The sequence below is a fragment of the Oncorhynchus gorbuscha genome, unplaced genomic scaffold (assembly GCF_021184085.1).
Source record: "Oncorhynchus gorbuscha isolate QuinsamMale2020 ecotype Even-year unplaced genomic scaffold, OgorEven_v1.0 Un_scaffold_16:::fragment_2:::debris, whole genome shotgun sequence".
Lineage (NCBI taxonomy): Eukaryota > Metazoa > Chordata > Actinopteri > Salmoniformes > Salmonidae > Oncorhynchus > Oncorhynchus gorbuscha.
The window spans coordinates 73,341-91,347 of record NW_025744820.1 but is presented as its reverse complement, the minus strand read 5'-3'; the positions used below and the strand labels follow the sequence as shown (position 1 = coordinate 91,347).

General features: G+C 38.8%; 2 protein-coding genes and 1 pseudogene across 2 annotated transcripts; all 3 read left to right on the top strand.

Moving 5' to 3' along the window:
• The first annotated feature begins 955 nt into the window (after positions 1 to 955).
• LOC124017112 (grancalcin-like) lies at positions 956 to 4,105 on the top strand. Its single transcript, XM_046332502.1, has 6 exons — positions 956 to 1,055; positions 1,248 to 1,291; positions 1,959 to 2,106; positions 2,482 to 2,595; positions 2,900 to 2,958; positions 3,205 to 4,105. Exons 2-6 carry the CDS (start codon positions 1,274 to 1,276, stop codon positions 3,229 to 3,231), a joined length of 366 nt encoding a protein of 121 aa, XP_046188458.1. The 5' UTR covers positions 956 to 1,055; positions 1,248 to 1,273; the 3' UTR covers positions 3,232 to 4,105.
• A 1,895-nt stretch (positions 4,106 to 6,000) lies between these two features.
• LOC124017120 lies at positions 6,001 to 8,962 on the top strand (annotated as a pseudogene).
• Positions 8,963 to 13,410: 4,448 nt separating this feature from the next.
• LOC124017119 (grancalcin-like) lies at positions 13,411 to 14,369 on the top strand (the record flags this gene model as incomplete). The annotated part of the gene is made up of 3 exons (XM_046332518.1): positions 13,411 to 13,558; positions 13,931 to 14,043; positions 14,349 to 14,369. Coding segments are annotated over exons 1-3 (276 nt in total), but the record flags the coding sequence as incomplete, so codon positions are not given.
• Positions 14,370 to 18,007: the final 3,638 nt, after the last annotated feature.

The window sequence follows — 18,007 nt, the reverse complement described above, 5'->3', positions numbered from 1 at the left end:
TTATACAACGATATGCATTTCGTTAAGTGCAGGCCCTTTCAAGAGAGAAATGATCCTGCACATCGATTACATATGTGAAAGATAGATAGTCCACCCTGTTCATGCCTCTGTGTGTGTGTGTAGTTGCAGTAATAAATAGGTTTTAATACAATACCAAAAAACGTACTTTTGTATAGCTCATAAATATACGTACACTTCCCATGAAATTATTTTTTGACAATATTTTCAATAGTAAAACGTATTCAGTGATTCAGGGAGGAAAGTAGCTATATTAAATGGGTAAGTATTCCTTTTGTAACTCCTTTTGTTTTAGTTCGTGCCGTACAAGTTTTAAAGACTAATTTTGACTTTTGGGCATGTACCCGTGCTATATCTGTTCCTAGTCATCATTAATAAAATATGTATACTATTCATGTGTGTAAATGAATGTTTTCATGTTGTCGTTATTGCTTTCATTGCCCCACGAAAGAGACTTGTGGTGCAAAGTGATCACAAGTAAGGAATACTTTAGCAGTGTATGGGGTACTTTGTAGAAGAGCTTTCCCAACCATTAAAATCATATTCATTTGCATATCTGTGTATTTATAATCCAATAGATGATGCAGTTTACATAGTGGTTCTTTGTCTCTTATGATCAGATGACTTTTTGAAAGACAAGTGGGCGGTAGGTACGTAGCCACAATATATGACAGAATATTTGTGTGTATATAGTGTCGCACGTGGAGATTGTTCACTAGCCAACTAGTGGCGTCTGATAAGGTCATTCATGCGACGGGTTTGAAACGGCACACTTATTTTCAGATTGAAAATGCCTTTGAAAGAGAGTTTCACGTGGCTTTGTCCATGCATGATGTTGCTGATGTGTCATGGTTACACCACAAAGTGATCTCAAGACATTCAAGTCTCTTTATTTTAATACTAAATTCACTGCATAGTAATACGTTGTTGTTGGAGAGTAATCTTACAGGGTTATTCCTTTGTGCAGGATGGGGAGATTGATGCAGAGGAGCTTCAGAGGTGTCTTACACAGACTGGTATCAGTGGCACCTATACTCGTAAGTTCACACCCGGTCCCACGATCCAAGGTTCACTTTGTGGTCATAAATGATCCAATTATATTATGTGTGTTTTATGATTTGAGTATCCCGCGTTAAAATAGTCTTTGCAAAGATTTGTCACTGGTTGTCTGATTGGTTTTGTCATTGTATGTTTTTCATTGTGTGATCGTTGTTTCTCTTCTCCAACAGCCTTCAGTTTGGAGACATGTAGAATCATGATCGCAATGCTGGATGTATCCTTTCTATATCAATGAATCTCTTGGACTGGGCCTCTGTCCAGTGTCATTGAAGTTTGTTTGGTATTGCACTTTGCTATATTGACTTGCTAGTGAAAGATGAACAGAAATCCTAAATGTTAATTAATTAATAAACCTTCTGTCAGTGCTGAGTTCATCCTTCTATTTGAACAGTTGTAGAGGTGGGAAGCTTTGAGCAGTAGGTGGCCGGCTGCAGTATATTTGACTCTTTTACAAGGCCTAGTTTACTGGGTCCCATTTAGTATTGTATTTGCCAATAAATTTGCAAGACTGAACCTCGCTCATGCTCCATTTGTATCATGCCTGTAGCTCCATTTTCAGAGGTAGATGAACATTCTAGTCCTGTTTCTCTCTGAATATGTTCATCCTTATGTACAGTAATATACTTTACAACAAGGATGTACAACAGTCAGCATTTGAAGTTTGGGATGTTCTATAAAATGTTAAACCCATGATACATGTGTAAGTGGGCCATATTGAGACAGAGGATTACTTATGGAATTGATTCAGTCGCAGAAAGGTCTGGTTCTCCCACAACATTTACCACAACTCATCATATCCTGTGTGAGACCAGTTCACATGGCCATTTTTAGTTTCTCTTTACCTAACGAACAGGGTTACCCCTTAACTAACCGCCCACCAGAGAGACATGACCGGAAAGCTGGGCTTCAATGAGTTCAAGGAGCTGTTTGCTGCCTTGAGTGGCTGGAAGCAGAACTTCATGATGTTCGACCAGGACCGGAGTGGCACGGTGGAACCCCATGAGATGACCCAGTCCATCTCCGCTATGGGTGAGTCAGTGCTCGGCCAGGCTAATGGTATGGGATAGGATGATGACGTGGGATAGTCCATTCTGCCATCCAAAGAGGGGCAGCATTCCAGAGCCTGGTTCAGATGCAGCATCCGAAAGGGGCTGGGAGGCTTGACTTCTTTAAATGATTTAAACCATTGATGATAGACTCCTACAGTAATCATAATTTTGGTGGAGCTGCAGATAATTTCAAGGTATTGGTCTGAGAGACCCTTCTTGATACAAAGTAGATGGACAATTAGGCAAAGGCTGGTGTTTATGATCATTGTCAACTAAATGCAGTGGTCACTAGATGAATCCTAATACTATGTTGGCTTATGAATAATTTGATGCATATTGTGATCTCCTCCTACAGGCTACAGGATCAGCCCGCAAGCTCTGAACGCTGTCATCAAACGCTACAGCAAGGCTGGACGGATCTATTTTGATGACTATGTCGCATGTGCTGTGAAGCTTCGCGCCCTCACAGGTACGATGCTCACTTGGAGGCTGCACATGATGATGTTTAATCTTTTATTCAACAGCATTTCAAATTTCCTCACAATCCAGAGCTATGGGTTTCGTTATAAAATAACATATTCTGTCATTCACTAACATTTTACTCATTCAAATCGTTATCTTTTGCGGTGTAATCTGTCTTGTTTTGTCCTGGTCTCTTTTGTGCATGTACATTCGTAGGCTCATTGGCACAGTGTCTCGCTTGGTATTGTAGTCCAACGAATGGCATTCAAATTTCACCTCTACACTGCCATCTTTACTATGTGTCTCCACAGAGAGCTTCAGGAGGAGAGACCAGATGCAGCAGGGGGCTGTCAACTTCCAATACGATGACGTAAGTGTGAAATTCAGGGCCGTGTTCAGTAGGCACACATTGGAAGAAAGTACCTCTTCATTTCAGTGTTATCTGAACATTTTTTTTTTTTTTCATTTTAAAACATTGTGTCCTGATGAACACAACCCAGTTTTCCTCTCTCTCATTCCCCAGTCTGTCATGGGATTCCCAGTAGCCTGTCCTGACATGCAAGTTATAGTAATTACATCAAAATGAGCACATTTTCTCTTGATTTTCCTCCTGCAGTTTATCCTGTGTACAATGGCCATCTGAGTGGAGTGGCCTGGCCCGGGCCCATCCCGTGCTGGAGTCAAGAGGGGCACTTCAACCGGCAGTCTGGGGCTCGCTGACCACTTCCCCTAAATAATGGGAAGGCACCAATCAATATTAGCCAATAATTCTTAGGTCGATTCCCATGACCAACTTACAATGGGGAAGGAGGTTACAACAGAAACGGTTTGTTTGCCATAATGTCTGCCTTGTACACAATACAGGAATGTGCAGATTTGCCAGATAACACATGGCGTGTTTCTAAATGTATCTGCTTGTTGTAAATTCTGTTGCTAACTGACAGTGGTAGGTTTAAACCAAGAAAGGGATGGCAAAGCTGTTACTGATCTTTACCACGGTGACTTTTGTGCCATTACAATCTCGGATCGTCGCTTTCCAGAGTCATCCCCACCACTGTATATGTTGTTTTTGTAACCACTATATATATATTTAGGTGTGAATTACTTTTACATTAAACACTCCATACATTTTGAAGTATAGATATAATATTTTTATTACAAATATACAGTTATGCCGGCGCTGCATTTTTTTGTTGTTTTAAGGATAACTATATGCGTCTCTTGATTTGAATGAAATGTGGCCTAACATAATACACAAATTAAACATTAGGGCGTCCACAAATGTATGAATAACCTGCACTGTGTTGTAAACATGCACTGTTATTCCTTTGCAAAGAAAAGCATGCATTCACTACCACCAACAATTACATGTACAACATTGTTTTTGTGATAACCTGCATTTTTATAGTTCAGGGTGAAATATTTATCAGACATGTAGTTAAGTGCATTGTGACCATTGGGGCATTCATCAGTGATATTGGTGTTATTCACAACACAATAAACTCAGTTTGTAGTCAGTATGCATTCTGTTTATTCATTTATACAATTACACAAATGGTTTTCATCAATATGTACACAATATATTACATTTCTTTAAATACAGAATATTCAAGGACAAACATTCATATCAGCTGTTAAGTGTTGCATTGTAAAAAATACAGTGGCAAACATTTAAAAAAATGCATAAAAACAATTGTGAACAGCACTAGTGAAATTTCTCTAGTAAAGCACACTTCTTTTTTTATTTTTATTTTTATTTCTGTGCAAAAGTGGGACATCTATGAAAAGTTCAGTGGGGCACTCTTCAGGTATTGGACATGTCATGTTTCAGATACAGATTTGTATAGCATCTGTGCTCTGGAAAGATTATACTAGACGCACCTTAGCTTGTTTTGCCAGGGTTATGTGTGGTGGGTTTTAAAACCGAGATCGAGTAGTGGCCACTCAACTGGCATTTACATGGAGCGAGGGACCTGTGCCCTCCGAAAAGGCTTATAGCTGTGTATGGGCACAACTCAGGATAGGGCAGGTACGATCTGAAATTAATGGTAGTCTCAGCAATTTCTCATATTGCTGAGTCTGCCTTTAATTCAAACCCAACTAAGTACTGCTACAAAACATGCATAGCTATAGTGTTTCCAATGAATATGACTTCTCTAGATTCCATTTGCCCTGACTACAAAGTTTATATCTGTTAATTGCTACATATGGGGGCATGATGTTTTTCATAATGTATCTCCATCCTTGGGCTGATACACAATTGAACCAAAACACATTTTAAAAAATTATGGAAAATTAAGTGTTTTATCAGACCAACTTTCCCCTTCATGATAAATCAAACATGTTTTGAAATCTGTTAAAACAAATTGCCAGCTGATGTTGATCCATGCAATACCACACATCTGACTATGTTTGTGTAAAATAAGTCATACAACTAAAATGACTTCATTTGCGACATGCGGAATCTGTCCATATTCCATACATTTACATTGCTGACTGTTGAATGCATATTATTCAGCTGAATAAATGTGTTTAGGACATCTGTGAAGGCTAATGTAGGTTAGAAAAAGCTAAGGCTAACGAGGGCTAAGCTGCTAGCTCGGCCAGAATCTCTACGTTGTCGGTGTCTGACACCGTCTCAGCATTGATTTTGTCACTTGGTTAGAAACAGTAATAAAATCTGCATTCTTGGAATATAAATGGAAGCCCCTAAACATGCACGGAAAGAAGAGTTGAAGCTTATAAAGATTGTGGGGTACAGTACTTGTAAAAGGTATTCATTAAAGTTGACGTCCTGCTTATAGACTACAACAACAGAATCAAATATGTCAAACTGCTACTATTGGCTCTTCCTTTGCATGATTGGCAATAGACAATAGTGGCAGATTACAATGTTGTAGTTGATTTCTGAAACGAGGATGTTTGTATGATGATATACTGCTATGTCTACTGTACCTTTACATAATTGGTTACATGTAACTACTCAATAACTAGCAAGGACAATGAAATAGAATTTGGCCTGATTCTCCTCTTAGAACAATTCAAAAAAAGATACATCTGAGCAATTCAGCTTTAGAGAGTTGCTGTTCATTGTAGTTTTCTACATCTGAACAGGTAATGTTGCGTTCCAACTCCTTTTATACAACGATATGCATTTCGTTAAGTGCAGGCCCTTTCAAGAGAGAAATGATCCTGCACATCGATTACATATGTGAAAGATAGATAGTCCACCCTGTTCATGCCTCTGTGTGTGTGTGTAGTTGCAGTAATAAATAGGTTTTAATACAATACCAAAAAACGTACTTTTGTATAGCTCATAAATATACGTACACTTCCCATGAAATTATTTTTTGACAATATTTTCAATAGTAAAACGTATTCAGTGATTCAGGGAGGAAAGTAGCTATATTAAATGGGTAAGTATTCCTTTTGTAACTCCTTTTGTTTTAGTTCGTGCCGTACAAGTTTTAAAGACTAATTTTGACTTTTGGGCATGTACCCGTGCTATATCTGTTCCTAGTCATCATTAATAAAATATGTATACTATTCATGTGTGTAAATGAATGTTTTCATGTTGTCGTTATTGCTTTCATTGCCCCACGAAAGAGACTTGTGGTGCAAAGTGATCACAAGTAAGGAATACTTTAGCAGTGTATGGGGTACTTTGTAGAAGAGCTTTCCCAACCATTAAAATCATATTCATTTGCATATCTGTGTATTTATAATCCAATAGATGATGCAGTTTACATAGTGGTTCTTTGTCTCTTATGATCAGATGACTTTTTGAAAGACAAGTGGGCGGTAGGTACGTAGCCACAATATATGACAGAATATTTGTGTGTATATAGTGTCGCACGTGGAGATTGTTCACTAGCCAACTAGTGGCGTCTGATAAGGTCATTCATGCGACGGGTTTGAAACGGCACACTTATTTTCAGATTGAAAATGCCTTTGAAAGAGAGTTTCACGTGGCTTTGTCCATGCATGATGTTGCTGATGTGTCATGGTTACACCACAAAGTGATCTCAAGACATTCAAGTCTCTTTATTTTAATACTAAATTCACTGCATAGTAATACGTTGTTGTTGGAGAGTAATCTTACAGGGTTATTCCTTTGTGCAGGATGGGGAGATTGATGCAGAGGAGCTTCAGAGGTGTCTTACACAGACGGGTATCAGTGGCACCTATACTCGTAAGTTCACACCCGGTCCCACGATCCAAGGTTCACTTTGTGGTCATAAATGATCCAATTATATTATGTGTTTTATGATTTGAGTATCCCGCGTTAAAATAGTCTTTGCAAAGATTTGTCACTGGTTGTCTGATTGGTTTTGTCATTGTATGTTTTTCATTGTGTGATCGTTGTTTCTCTTCTCCAACAGCCTTCAGTTTGGAGACATGTAGAATCATGATCGCAATGCTGGATGTATCCTTTCTATATCAATGAATCTCTTGGACTGGGCCTCTGTCCAGTGTCATTGAAGTTTGTTTGGTATTGCACTTTGCTATATTGACTTGCTGGTGAAAGATGAACAGAAATCCTAAATGTTAATTAATTAATAAACCTTCTGTCAGTGCTGAGTTCATCCTTCTATTTGAACAGTTGTAGAGGTGGGAAGGCTTTGAGCAGTAGGTGGCCGGCTGCAGTATATTTGACTCTTTTACAAGGCCTAGTTTACTGGGTCCCATTTAGTATTGTATTTGCCAATAAATTTGCAAGACTGAACCTCGCTCATGCTCCATTTGTATCATGCCTGTAGCTCCATTTTCAGAGGTAGATGAACATTCTAGTCCTGTTTCTCTCTGAATATGTTCATCCTTATGTACAGTAATATACTTTACAACAAGGATGTACAACAGTCAGCATTTGAAGTTTGGGATGTTCTATAAAATGTTAAACCCATGATACATGTGTAAGTGGGCCATATTGAGACAGAGGATTACTTATGGAATTGATTCAGTCGCAGAAAGGTCTGGTTCTCCCACAACATTTACCACAACTCATCATATCCTGTGTGAGACCAGTTCACATGGCCATTTTTAGTTTCTCTTTACCTAACGAACAGGGTTACCCCTTAACTAACCGCCCACCAGAGAGACATGACCGGAAAGCTGGGCTTCAATGAGTTCAAGGAGCTGTTTGCTGCCTTGAGTGGCTGGAAGCAGAACTTCATGATGTTCGACCAGGACCGGAGTGGCACGGTGGAACCCCATGAGATGACCCAGTCCATCTCCGCTATGGGTGAGTCAGTGCTCGGCCAGGCTAATGGTATGGGATAGGATGATGACGTGGGATAGTCCATTCTGCCATCCAAAGAGGGGCAGCATTCCAGAGCCTGGTTCAGATGCAGCATCCGAAAGGGGCTGGGAGGCTTGACTTCTTTAAATGATTTAAACCATTGATGATAGACTCCTACAGTAATCATAATTTTGGTGGAGCTGCAGATAATTTCAAGGTATTGGTCTGAGAGACCCTTCTTGATACAAAGTAGATGGACAATTAGGCAAAGGCTGGTGTTTATGATCATTGTCAACTAAATGCAGTGGTCACTAGATGAATCCTAATACTATGTTGGCTTATGAATAATTTGATGCATATTGTGATCTCCTCCTACAGGCTACAGGATCAGCCCGCAAGCTCTGAACGCTGTCATCAAACGCTACAGCAAGGCTGGACGGATCTATTTTGATGACTATGTCGCATGTGCTGTGAAGCTTCGCGCCCTCACAGGTACGATGCTCACTTGGAGGCTGCACATGATGATGTTTAATCTTTTATTCAACAGCATTTCAAATTTCCTCACAATCCAGAGCTATGGGTTTCGTTATAAAATAACATATTCTGTCATTCACTAACATTTTACTCATTCAAATCGTTATCTTTGCGGTGTAATCTGTCTTGTTTTGTCCTGGTCTCTTTTGTGCATGTACATTCGTAGGCTCATTGGCACAGTGTCTCGCTTGGTATTGTAGTCCAACGAATGGCATTCAAATTTCACCTCTACACTGCCATCTTTACTATGTGTCTCCACAGAGAGCTTCAGGAGGAGAGACCAGATGCAGCAGGGGCTGTCAACTTCCAATACGATGACGTAAGTGTGAAATTCAGGGCCGTGTTCAGTAGGCACACATTGGAAGAAAGTACCTCTTCATTTCAGTGTTATCTGAACATGCATTTTTTTTTTTTTTTTTTCATTTTTAAAACATTGTGTCCTGATGAACACAACCCAGTTTTCCTCTCTCTCATTCCCCAGTCTGTCATGGGATTCCCAGTAGCCTGTCCTGACATGCAAGTTATAGTAATTACATCAAAATGAGCACATTTTCTCTTGATTTTCCTCCTGCAGTTTATCCTGTGTACAATGGCCATCTGAGTGGAGTGGCCTGGCCCGGGCCCATCCCCGTGCTGGAGTCAAGAGGGGCACTTCAACCGGCAGTCTGGGGCTCGCTGACCACTTCCCCTAAATAATGGGAAGGCACCAATCAATATTAGCCAATAATTCTTAGGTCGATTCCATGACCAACTTACAATGGGGAAGGAGGTTACAACAGAAACGGTTTGTTTGCCATAATGTCTGCCTTGTACACAATACAGGAATGTGCAGATTTGCCAGATAACACATGGCGTGTTTCTAAATGTATCTGCTTGTTGTAAATTCTGTTGCTAACTGACAGTGGTAGGTTTAAACCAAGAAAGGGATGGCAAAGCTGTTACTGATCTTTACCACGGTGACTTTTGTGCCATTACAATCTCGGATCGTCGCTTTCCAGAGTCATCCCCACCACTGTATATGTTGTTTTTGTAACCACTATATATATTTAGGTGTGAATTACTTTTACATTAAACACTCCATACATTTTGAAGTATAGATATAATATTTTTATTACAAATATACAGTTATGCCGGCGCTGCATTTTTTTGTTGTTTTAAGGATAACTATATGCGTCTCTTGATTTGAATGAAATGTGGCCTAACATAATACACAAATTAAACATTAGGGCGTCCACAAATGTATGAATAACCTGCACTGTGTTGTAAACATGCACTGTTATTCCTTTGCAAAGAAAAGCATGCATTCACTACCACCAACAATTACATGTACAACATTGTTTTTGTGATAACCTGCATTTTTATAGTTCAGGGTGAAATATTTATCAGACATGTAGTTAAGTGCATTGTGACCATTGGGGCATTCATCAGTGATATTGGTGTTATTCACAACACAATAAACTCAGTTTGTAGTCAGTATGCATTCTGTTTATTCATTTATACAATTACACAAATGGTTTTCATCAATATGTACACAATATATTACATTTCTTTAAATACAGAATATTCAAGGACAAACATTCATATCAGCTGTTAAGTGTTGCATTGTAAAAAATACAGTGGCAAACATTTAAAAAAATGCATAAAAACAATTGTGAACAGCACTAGTGAAATTTCTCTAGTAAAGCACACTTCTTTTTTTATTTTTATTTTTATTTCTGTGCAAAAAGTGGGACATCTATGAAAAGTTCAGTGGGGCACTCTTCAGGTATTGGACATGTCATGTTTCAGATACAGATTTGTATAGCATCTGTGCTCTGGAAAGATTATACTAGACGCACCTTAGCTTGTTTTGCCAGGGTTATGTGTGGTGGGTTTTAAAACCGAGATCGAGTAGTGGCCACTCAACTGGCATTTACATGGAGCGAGGGACCTGTGCCCTCCGAAAAGGCTTATAGCTGTGTATGGGCACAACTCAGGATAGGGCAGGTACGATCTGAAATTAATGGTAGTCTCAGCAATTTCTCATATTGCTGAGTCTGCCTTTAATTCAAACCCAACTAAGTACTGCTACAAAACATGCATAGCTATAGTGTTTCCAATGAATATGACTTCTCTAGATTCCATTTGCCCTGACTACAAAGTTTATATCTGTTAATTGCTACATATGGGGGCATGATGTTTTTCATAATGTATCTCCATCCTTGGGCTGATACACAATTGAACCAAAACACATTTTAAAAAATTATGGAAAATTAAGTGTTTTATCAGACCAACTTTCCCCTTCATGATAAATCAAACATGTTTTGAAATCTGTTAAAACAAATTGCCAGCTGATGTTGATCCATGCAATACCACACATCTGACTATGTTTGTGTAAAATAAGTCATACAACTAAAATGACTTCATTTGCGACATGCGGAATCTGTCCATATTCCATACATTTACATTGCTGACTGTTGAATGCATATTATTCAGCTGAATAAATGTGTTTAGGACATCTGTGAAGGCTAATGTAGGTTAGAAAAAGCTAAGGCTAACGAGGGCTAAGCTGCTAGCTCGGCCAGAATCTCTACGTTGTCGGTGTCTGACACCGTCTCAGCATTGATTTTGTCACTTGGTTAGAAACAGTAATAAAATCTGCATTCTTGGAATATAAATGGAAGCCCCTAAACATGCACGGAAAGAAGAGTTGAAGCTTATAAAGATTGTGGGGTACAGTACTTGTAAAAGGTATTCATTAAAGTTGACGTCCTGCTTATAGACTACAACAACAGAATCAAATATGTCAAACTGCTACTATTGGCTCTTCCTTTGCATGATTGGCAATAGACAATAGTGGCAGATTACAATGTTGTAGTTGATTTCTGAAACGAGGATGTTTGTATGATGATATACTGCTATGTCTACTGTACCTTTACATAATTGGTTACATGTAACTACTCAATAACTAGCAAGGACAATGAAATAGAATTTGGCCTGATTCTCCTCTTAGAACAATTCAAAAAAAGATACATCTGAGCAATTCAGCTTTAGAGAGTTGCTGTTCATTGTAGTTTTCACATCTGAACAGGTAATGTTGCGTTCAACTCCTTTTATACAACGATATGCATTTCGTTAAGTGCAGGCCCATTCAAGAGAGAAATGATCCTGCACATCGATTACATATGTGAAAGATAGATAGTCCACCCTGTTCATGCCTCTGTGTGTGTGTGTAGTTGCAGTAATAAATAGGTTTTAATACAATACCAAAAAACGTACTTTTGTATAGCTCATAAATATACGTACACTTCCCATGAAATTATTTTTTGACAATATTTTCAATAGTAAAACGTATTCAGTGATTCAGGGAGGAAAGTAGCTATATTAAATGGGTAAGTATTCCTTTTGTAACTCCTTTTGTTTTAGTTCGTGCCGTACAAGTTTTAAAGACTAATTTTGACTTTTGGGCATGTACCCGTGCTATATCTGTTCCTAGTCATCATTAATAAAATATGTATACTATTCATGTGTGTAAATGAATGTTTTCATGTTGTCGTTATTGCTTTCATTGCCCCACGAAAGAGACTTGTGGTGCAAAGTGATCACAAGTAAGGAATACTTTAGCAGTGTATGGGGTACTTTGTAGAAGAGCTTTCCCAACCATTAAAATCATATTCATTTGCATATCTGTGTATTTATAATCCAATAGATGATGCAGTTTACATAGTGGTTCTTTGTCTCTTATGATCAGATGACTTTTTGAAAGACAAGTGGACGGTAGGTACGTAGCCACAATATATGACAGAATATTTGTGTGTATATAGTGTCGCACGTGGAGATTGTTCACTAGCCAACTAGTGGCGTCTGATAAGGTCATTCATGCGACGGGTTTGAAACGGCACACTTATTTTCAGATTGAAAATGCCTTTGAAAGAGAGTTTCACGTGGCTTTGTCCATGCATGATGTTGCTGATGTGTCATGGTTACACCACAAAGTGATCTCAAGACATTCAAGTCTCTTTATTTTAATACTAAATTCACTGCATAGTAATACGTTGTTGTTGGAGAGTAATCTTACAGGGTTATTCCTTTGTGCAGGATGGGGAGATTGATGCAGAGGAGCTTCAGAGGTGTCTTACACAGACTGGTATCAGTGGCACCTATACTCGTAAGTTCACACCCGGTCCCACGATCCAAGGTTCACTTTGTGGTCATAAATGATCCAATTATATTATGTGTGTTTTATGATTTGAGTATCCCGCGTTAAAATAGTCTTTGCAAAGATTTGTCACTGGTTGTCTGATTGGTTTTGTCATTGTATGTTTTTCATTGTGTGATCGTTGTTTCTCTTCTCCAACAGCCTTCAGTTTGGAGACATGTAGAATCATGATCGCAATGCTGGATGTATCCTTTCTATATCAATGAATCTCTTGGACTGGGCCTCTGTCCAGTGTCATTGAAGTTTGTTTGGTATTGCACTTTGCTATATTGACTTGCTAGTGAAAGATGAACAGAAATCCTAAATGTTAATTAATTAATAAACCTTCTGTCAGTGCTGAGTTCATCCTTCTATTTGAACAGTTGTAGAGGTGGGAAAGCTTTGAGCAGTAGGTGGCCGGCTGCAGTATATTTGACTCTTTTACAAGGCCTAGTTTACTGGGTCCCATTTAGTATTGTATTTGCCAATAAATTTGCAAGACTGAACCTCGCTCATGCTCCATTTGTATCATGCCTGTAGCTCCATTTTCAGAGGTAGATGAACATTCTAGTCCTGTTTCTCTCTGAATATGTTCATCCTTATGTACAGTAATATACTTTACAACAAGGATGTACAACAGTCAGCATTTGAAGTTTGGGATGTTCTATAAAATGTTAAACCCATGATACATGTGTAAGTGGGCCATATTGAGACAGAGGATTACTTATGGAATTGATTCAGTCGCAGAAAGGTCTGGTTCTCCCACAACATTTACCACAACTCATCATATCCTGTGTGAGACCAGTTCACATGGCCATTTTTAGTTTCTCTTTACCTAACGAACAGGGTTACCCCTTAACTAACCGCCCACCAGAGACATGACCGGAAAGCTGGGCTTCAATGAGTTCAAGGAGCTGTTTGCTGCCTTGAGTGGCTGGAAGCAGAACTTCATGATGTTCGACCAGGACCGGAGTGGCACGGTGGAACCCCATGAGATGACCCAGTCCATCTCCGCTATGGGTGAGTCAGTGCTCGGCCAGGCTAATGGTATGGGATAGGATGATGACGTGGGATAGTCCATTCTGCCATCCAAAGAGGGGCAGCATTCCAGAGCCTGGTTCAGATGCAGCATCCGAAAGGGGCTGGGAGGCTTGACTTCTTTAAATGATTTAAACCATTGATGATAGACTCCTACAGTAATCATAATTTTGGTGGAGCTGCAGATAATTTCAAGGTATTGGTCTGAGAGACCCTTCTTGATACAAAGTAGATGGACAATTAGGCAAAGGCTGGTGTTTATGATCATTGTCAACTAAATGCAGTGGTCACTAGATGAATCCTAATACTATGTTGGCTTATGAATAATTTGATGCATATTGTGATCTCCTACAGGCTACAGGATCAGCCCGCAAGCTCTGAACGCTGTCATCAAACGCTACAGCAAGGCTGGACGGATCTATTTTGATGACTATGTCGCATGTGCTGTGAAGCTTCGCGCCTCACAGGTAATGTATGCTCACTTGAGGCTGCACATGATGATGTTTAATCTTTTATTCAACAGCATTTCAAATTTCCTCACAATCCAGAGCTATGGGTTTCGTTATAAAATAACATATTCTGTCATTCACTAACATTTTACTCATTCAAATCGTTATCTTTTGCGGTGTAATCTGTCTTGTTTTGTCCTGGTCTCTTTTGTGCATGTACATTCGTAGGCTCATTGGCACAGTGTCTCGCTTGGTATTGTAGTCCAACGAATGGCATTCAAATTTCACCTCTACACTGCCATCTTTACTATGTGTCTCCACAGAGAGCTTCAGGAGGAGAGACCAGATGCAGCAGGGCTGTCAACTTCCAATACGATGACGTAAGTGTGAAATTCAGGGCCGTGTTCAGTAGGCACACATTGGAAGAAAGTACCTCTTCATTTCAGTGTTATCTGAACATGCATTTTTTTTTTTTCATTTTAAAACATTGTGTCCTGATGAACACAACCCAGTTTTCCTCTCTCATTCCCCAGTCTGTCATGGGATTCCCAGTAGCCTGTCCTGACATGCAAGTTATAGTAATTACATCAAAATGAGCACATTTTCTCTTGATTTTCCTCCCTGCAGTTTATCCTGTGTACAATGGCCATCTGAGTGGAGTGGCCTGGCCCGGGCCCATCCCGTGCTGGAGTCAAGAGGGGCACTTCAACCGGCAGTCTGGGGCTCGCTGACCACTTCCCTAAATAATGGGAAGGCACCAATCAATATTAGCCAATCAATTCTTAGGTCGATTCCCATGACCAACTTACAATGGGGAAGGAGGTTACAACAGAAACGGTTTGTTTGCCATAATGTCTGCCTTGTACACAATACAGGAATGTGCAGATTTGCCAGATAACACATGGCGTGTTTCTAAATGTATCTGCTTGTTGTAAATTCTGTTGCTAACTGACAGTGGTAGGTTTAAACCAAGAAAGGGATGGCAAAGCTGTTACTGATCTTTACCACGGTGACTTTTGTGCCATTACAATCTCGGATCGTCGCTTTCCAGAGTCATCCCCACCACTGTATATGTTGTTTTTTGTAACCACTATATATATATTTAGGTGTGAATTACTTTTACATTAAACACTCCATACATTTTGAAGTATAGATATAATATTTTTATTACAAATATACAGTTATGCCGGCGCTGCATTTTTTTGTTGTTTTAAGGATAACTATATGCGTCTCTTGATTTGAATGAAATGTGGCCTAACATAATACACAAATTAAACATTAGGGCGTCCACAAATGTATGAATAACCTGCACTGTGTTGTAAACATGCACTGTTATTCCTTTTGCAAAGAAAAGCATGCATTCACTACCACCAACAATTACATGTACAACATTGTTTTTGTGATAACCTGCATTTTTATAGTTCAGGGTGAAATATTTATCAGACATGTAGTTAAGTGCATTGTGACCATTGGGGCATTCATCAGTGATATTGGTGTTATTCACAACACAATAAACTCAGTTTGTAGTCAGTATGCATTCTGTTTATTCATTTATACAATTACACAAATGTTTTTCATCAATATGTACACAATATATTACATTTCTTTAAATACAGAATATTCAAGGACAAACATTCATATCAGCTGTTAAGTGTTGCATTGTAAAAAATACAGTGGCAAACATTTAAAAAAATGCATAAAAACAATTGTGAACAGCACTAGTGAAATTTCTCTAGTAAAGCACACTTCTTTTTTTATTTTTATTTTTATTTCTGTGCAAAAGTGGGACATCTATGAAAAGTTCAGTGGGGCACTCTTCAGGTATTGGACATGTCATGTTTCAGATACAGATTTGTATAGCATCTGTGCTCTGGAAAGATTATACTAGACGCACCTTAGCTTGTTTTGCCAGGGTTATGTGTGGTGGGTTTAAAACCGAGATCGAGTAGTGGCCACTCAACTGGCATTTACATGGAGCGAGGACCAGTGCCCTCCGAAAAGGCTTATAGCTGTGTATGGGCACAACTCAGATAGGGCAGGTACGATCTGAAATTAATGGTAGTCTCAGCAATTTCTCATATTGCTGAGTCTGCCTTTAATTCAAACCCAACTAAGTACTGCTACAAAACATGCATAGCTATAGTGTTTCCAATGAATATGACTTCTCTAGATTCCATTTGCCCTGACTACAAAGTTTATATCTGTTAATTGCTACATATGGGGGCATGATGTTTTTCATAATGTATCTCCATCCTTGGGCTGATACACAATTGAACCAAAACACATTTTAAAAATTATGGAAAATTAAGTGTTTTATCAGACCAACTTTCCCTTCATGATAAATCAAACATGTTTTGAAATCTGTTAAAACAAATTGCCAGCTGATGTTGATCCATGCAATACCACACATCTGACTATGTTTGTGTAAAATAAGTCATACAACTAAAATGACTTCATTTGCGACATGCGGAATCTGTCCATATTCCATACATTTACATTGCTGACTGTTGAATGCATATTATTCAGCTGAATAAATGTGTTTAGGACATCTGTGAAGGCTAATGTAGGTTAGAAAAAGCTAAGGCTAACGAGGGCTAAGCTGCTAGCTCGGCCTGAATCTCTACGTTGTCGGTGTCTGACACCGTCTCAGCATTGATTTTGTCACTTGGTTAGAAACAGTAATAAAATCTGCATTCTTGGAATATAAATGGAAGCCCCTAAACATGCACGGAAAGAAGAGTTGAAGCTTATAAAGATTGTGGGGTACAGTACTTGTAAAAGGTATTCATTAAAGTTGACGTCCTGCTTATAGACTACAACAACAGAATCAAATATGTCAAACTGCTACTATTGGCTCTTCCTTTGCATGATTGGCAATAGACAATAGTGGCAGATTACAATGTTGTAGTTGATTTCTGAAACGAGGATGTTTGTATGATGATATACTGCTATGTCTACTGTACCTTTACATAATTGGTTACATGTAACTACTCAATAACTAGCAAGGACAATGAAATAGAATTTGGCCTGATTCTCCTCTTAGAACAATTCAAAAAGATACATCTGAGCAATTCAGCTTTAGAGAGTTGCTGTTCATTGTAGTTTTCTACATCTGAACAGGTAATGTTGCGTTCAACTCCTTTTATACAACGATATGCATTTCGTTAAGTGCAGGCCCTTTCAAGAGAGAAATGATCCTGCATCGATTACATATGTGAAAGATAGATAGTCCACCCTGTTCATGCCTCTGTGTGTGTGTGTAGTTGCAGTAATAAATAGGTTTTAATACAATACCAAAAAACGTACTTTTGTATAGCTCATAAATATACGTACACTTCCCATGAAATTATTTTTTGACAATATTTTCAATAGTAAAACGTATTCAGTGATTCAGGGAGGAAAGTAGCTATATTAAATGGGTAAGTATTCCTTTTGTAACTCCTTTTGTTTTAGTTCGTGCCGTACAAGTTTTAAAGACTAATTTTGACTTTTGGGCATGTACCCGTGCTATATCTGTTCCTAGTCATCATTAATAAAATATGTATACTATTCATGTGTGTAAATGAATGTTTTCATGTTGTCGTTATTGCTTTCATTGCCCCATGAAAGAGACTTGTGGTGCAAAGTGATCACAAGTAAGGAATACTTTAGCAGTGTATGGGGTACTTTGTAGAAGAGCTTTCCCAACCATTAAAATCATATTCATTTGCATATCTGTGTATTTATAATCCAATAGATGATGCAGTTTACATAGTGGTTCTTTGTCTCTTATGATCAGATGACTTTTTGAAAGACAAGTGGACTTGGTAGGTACGTAGCCACAATATATGACAGAATATTTTGTGTATATAGTGTCGCACGTGGAGATTGTTCACTAGCCAACTAGTGGCGTCTGATAAGGTCATTCATGCGACGGGTTTGAAACGGCACACTTATTTTCAGATTGAAAATGCCTTTGAAAGAGAGTTTCACGTGGCTTTGT

What these genes read in the sequence shown, in the direction of transcription:
- LOC124017112 (XM_046332502.1), top strand. An exon ending in GAAGCTTCGCGCCCTCACAG is followed by an intron (nt 2,596 to 2,899) that starts GTACGATGCTCA and finishes GTGTCTCCACAG; the next exon opens with AGAGCTTCAGGAGGAGAGAC. An exon ending in TCAACTTCCAATACGATGAC is followed by an intron (nt 2,959 to 3,204) that starts GTAAGTGTGAAA and finishes TTCCTCCTGCAG; the next exon opens with TTTATCCTGTGTACAATGGC.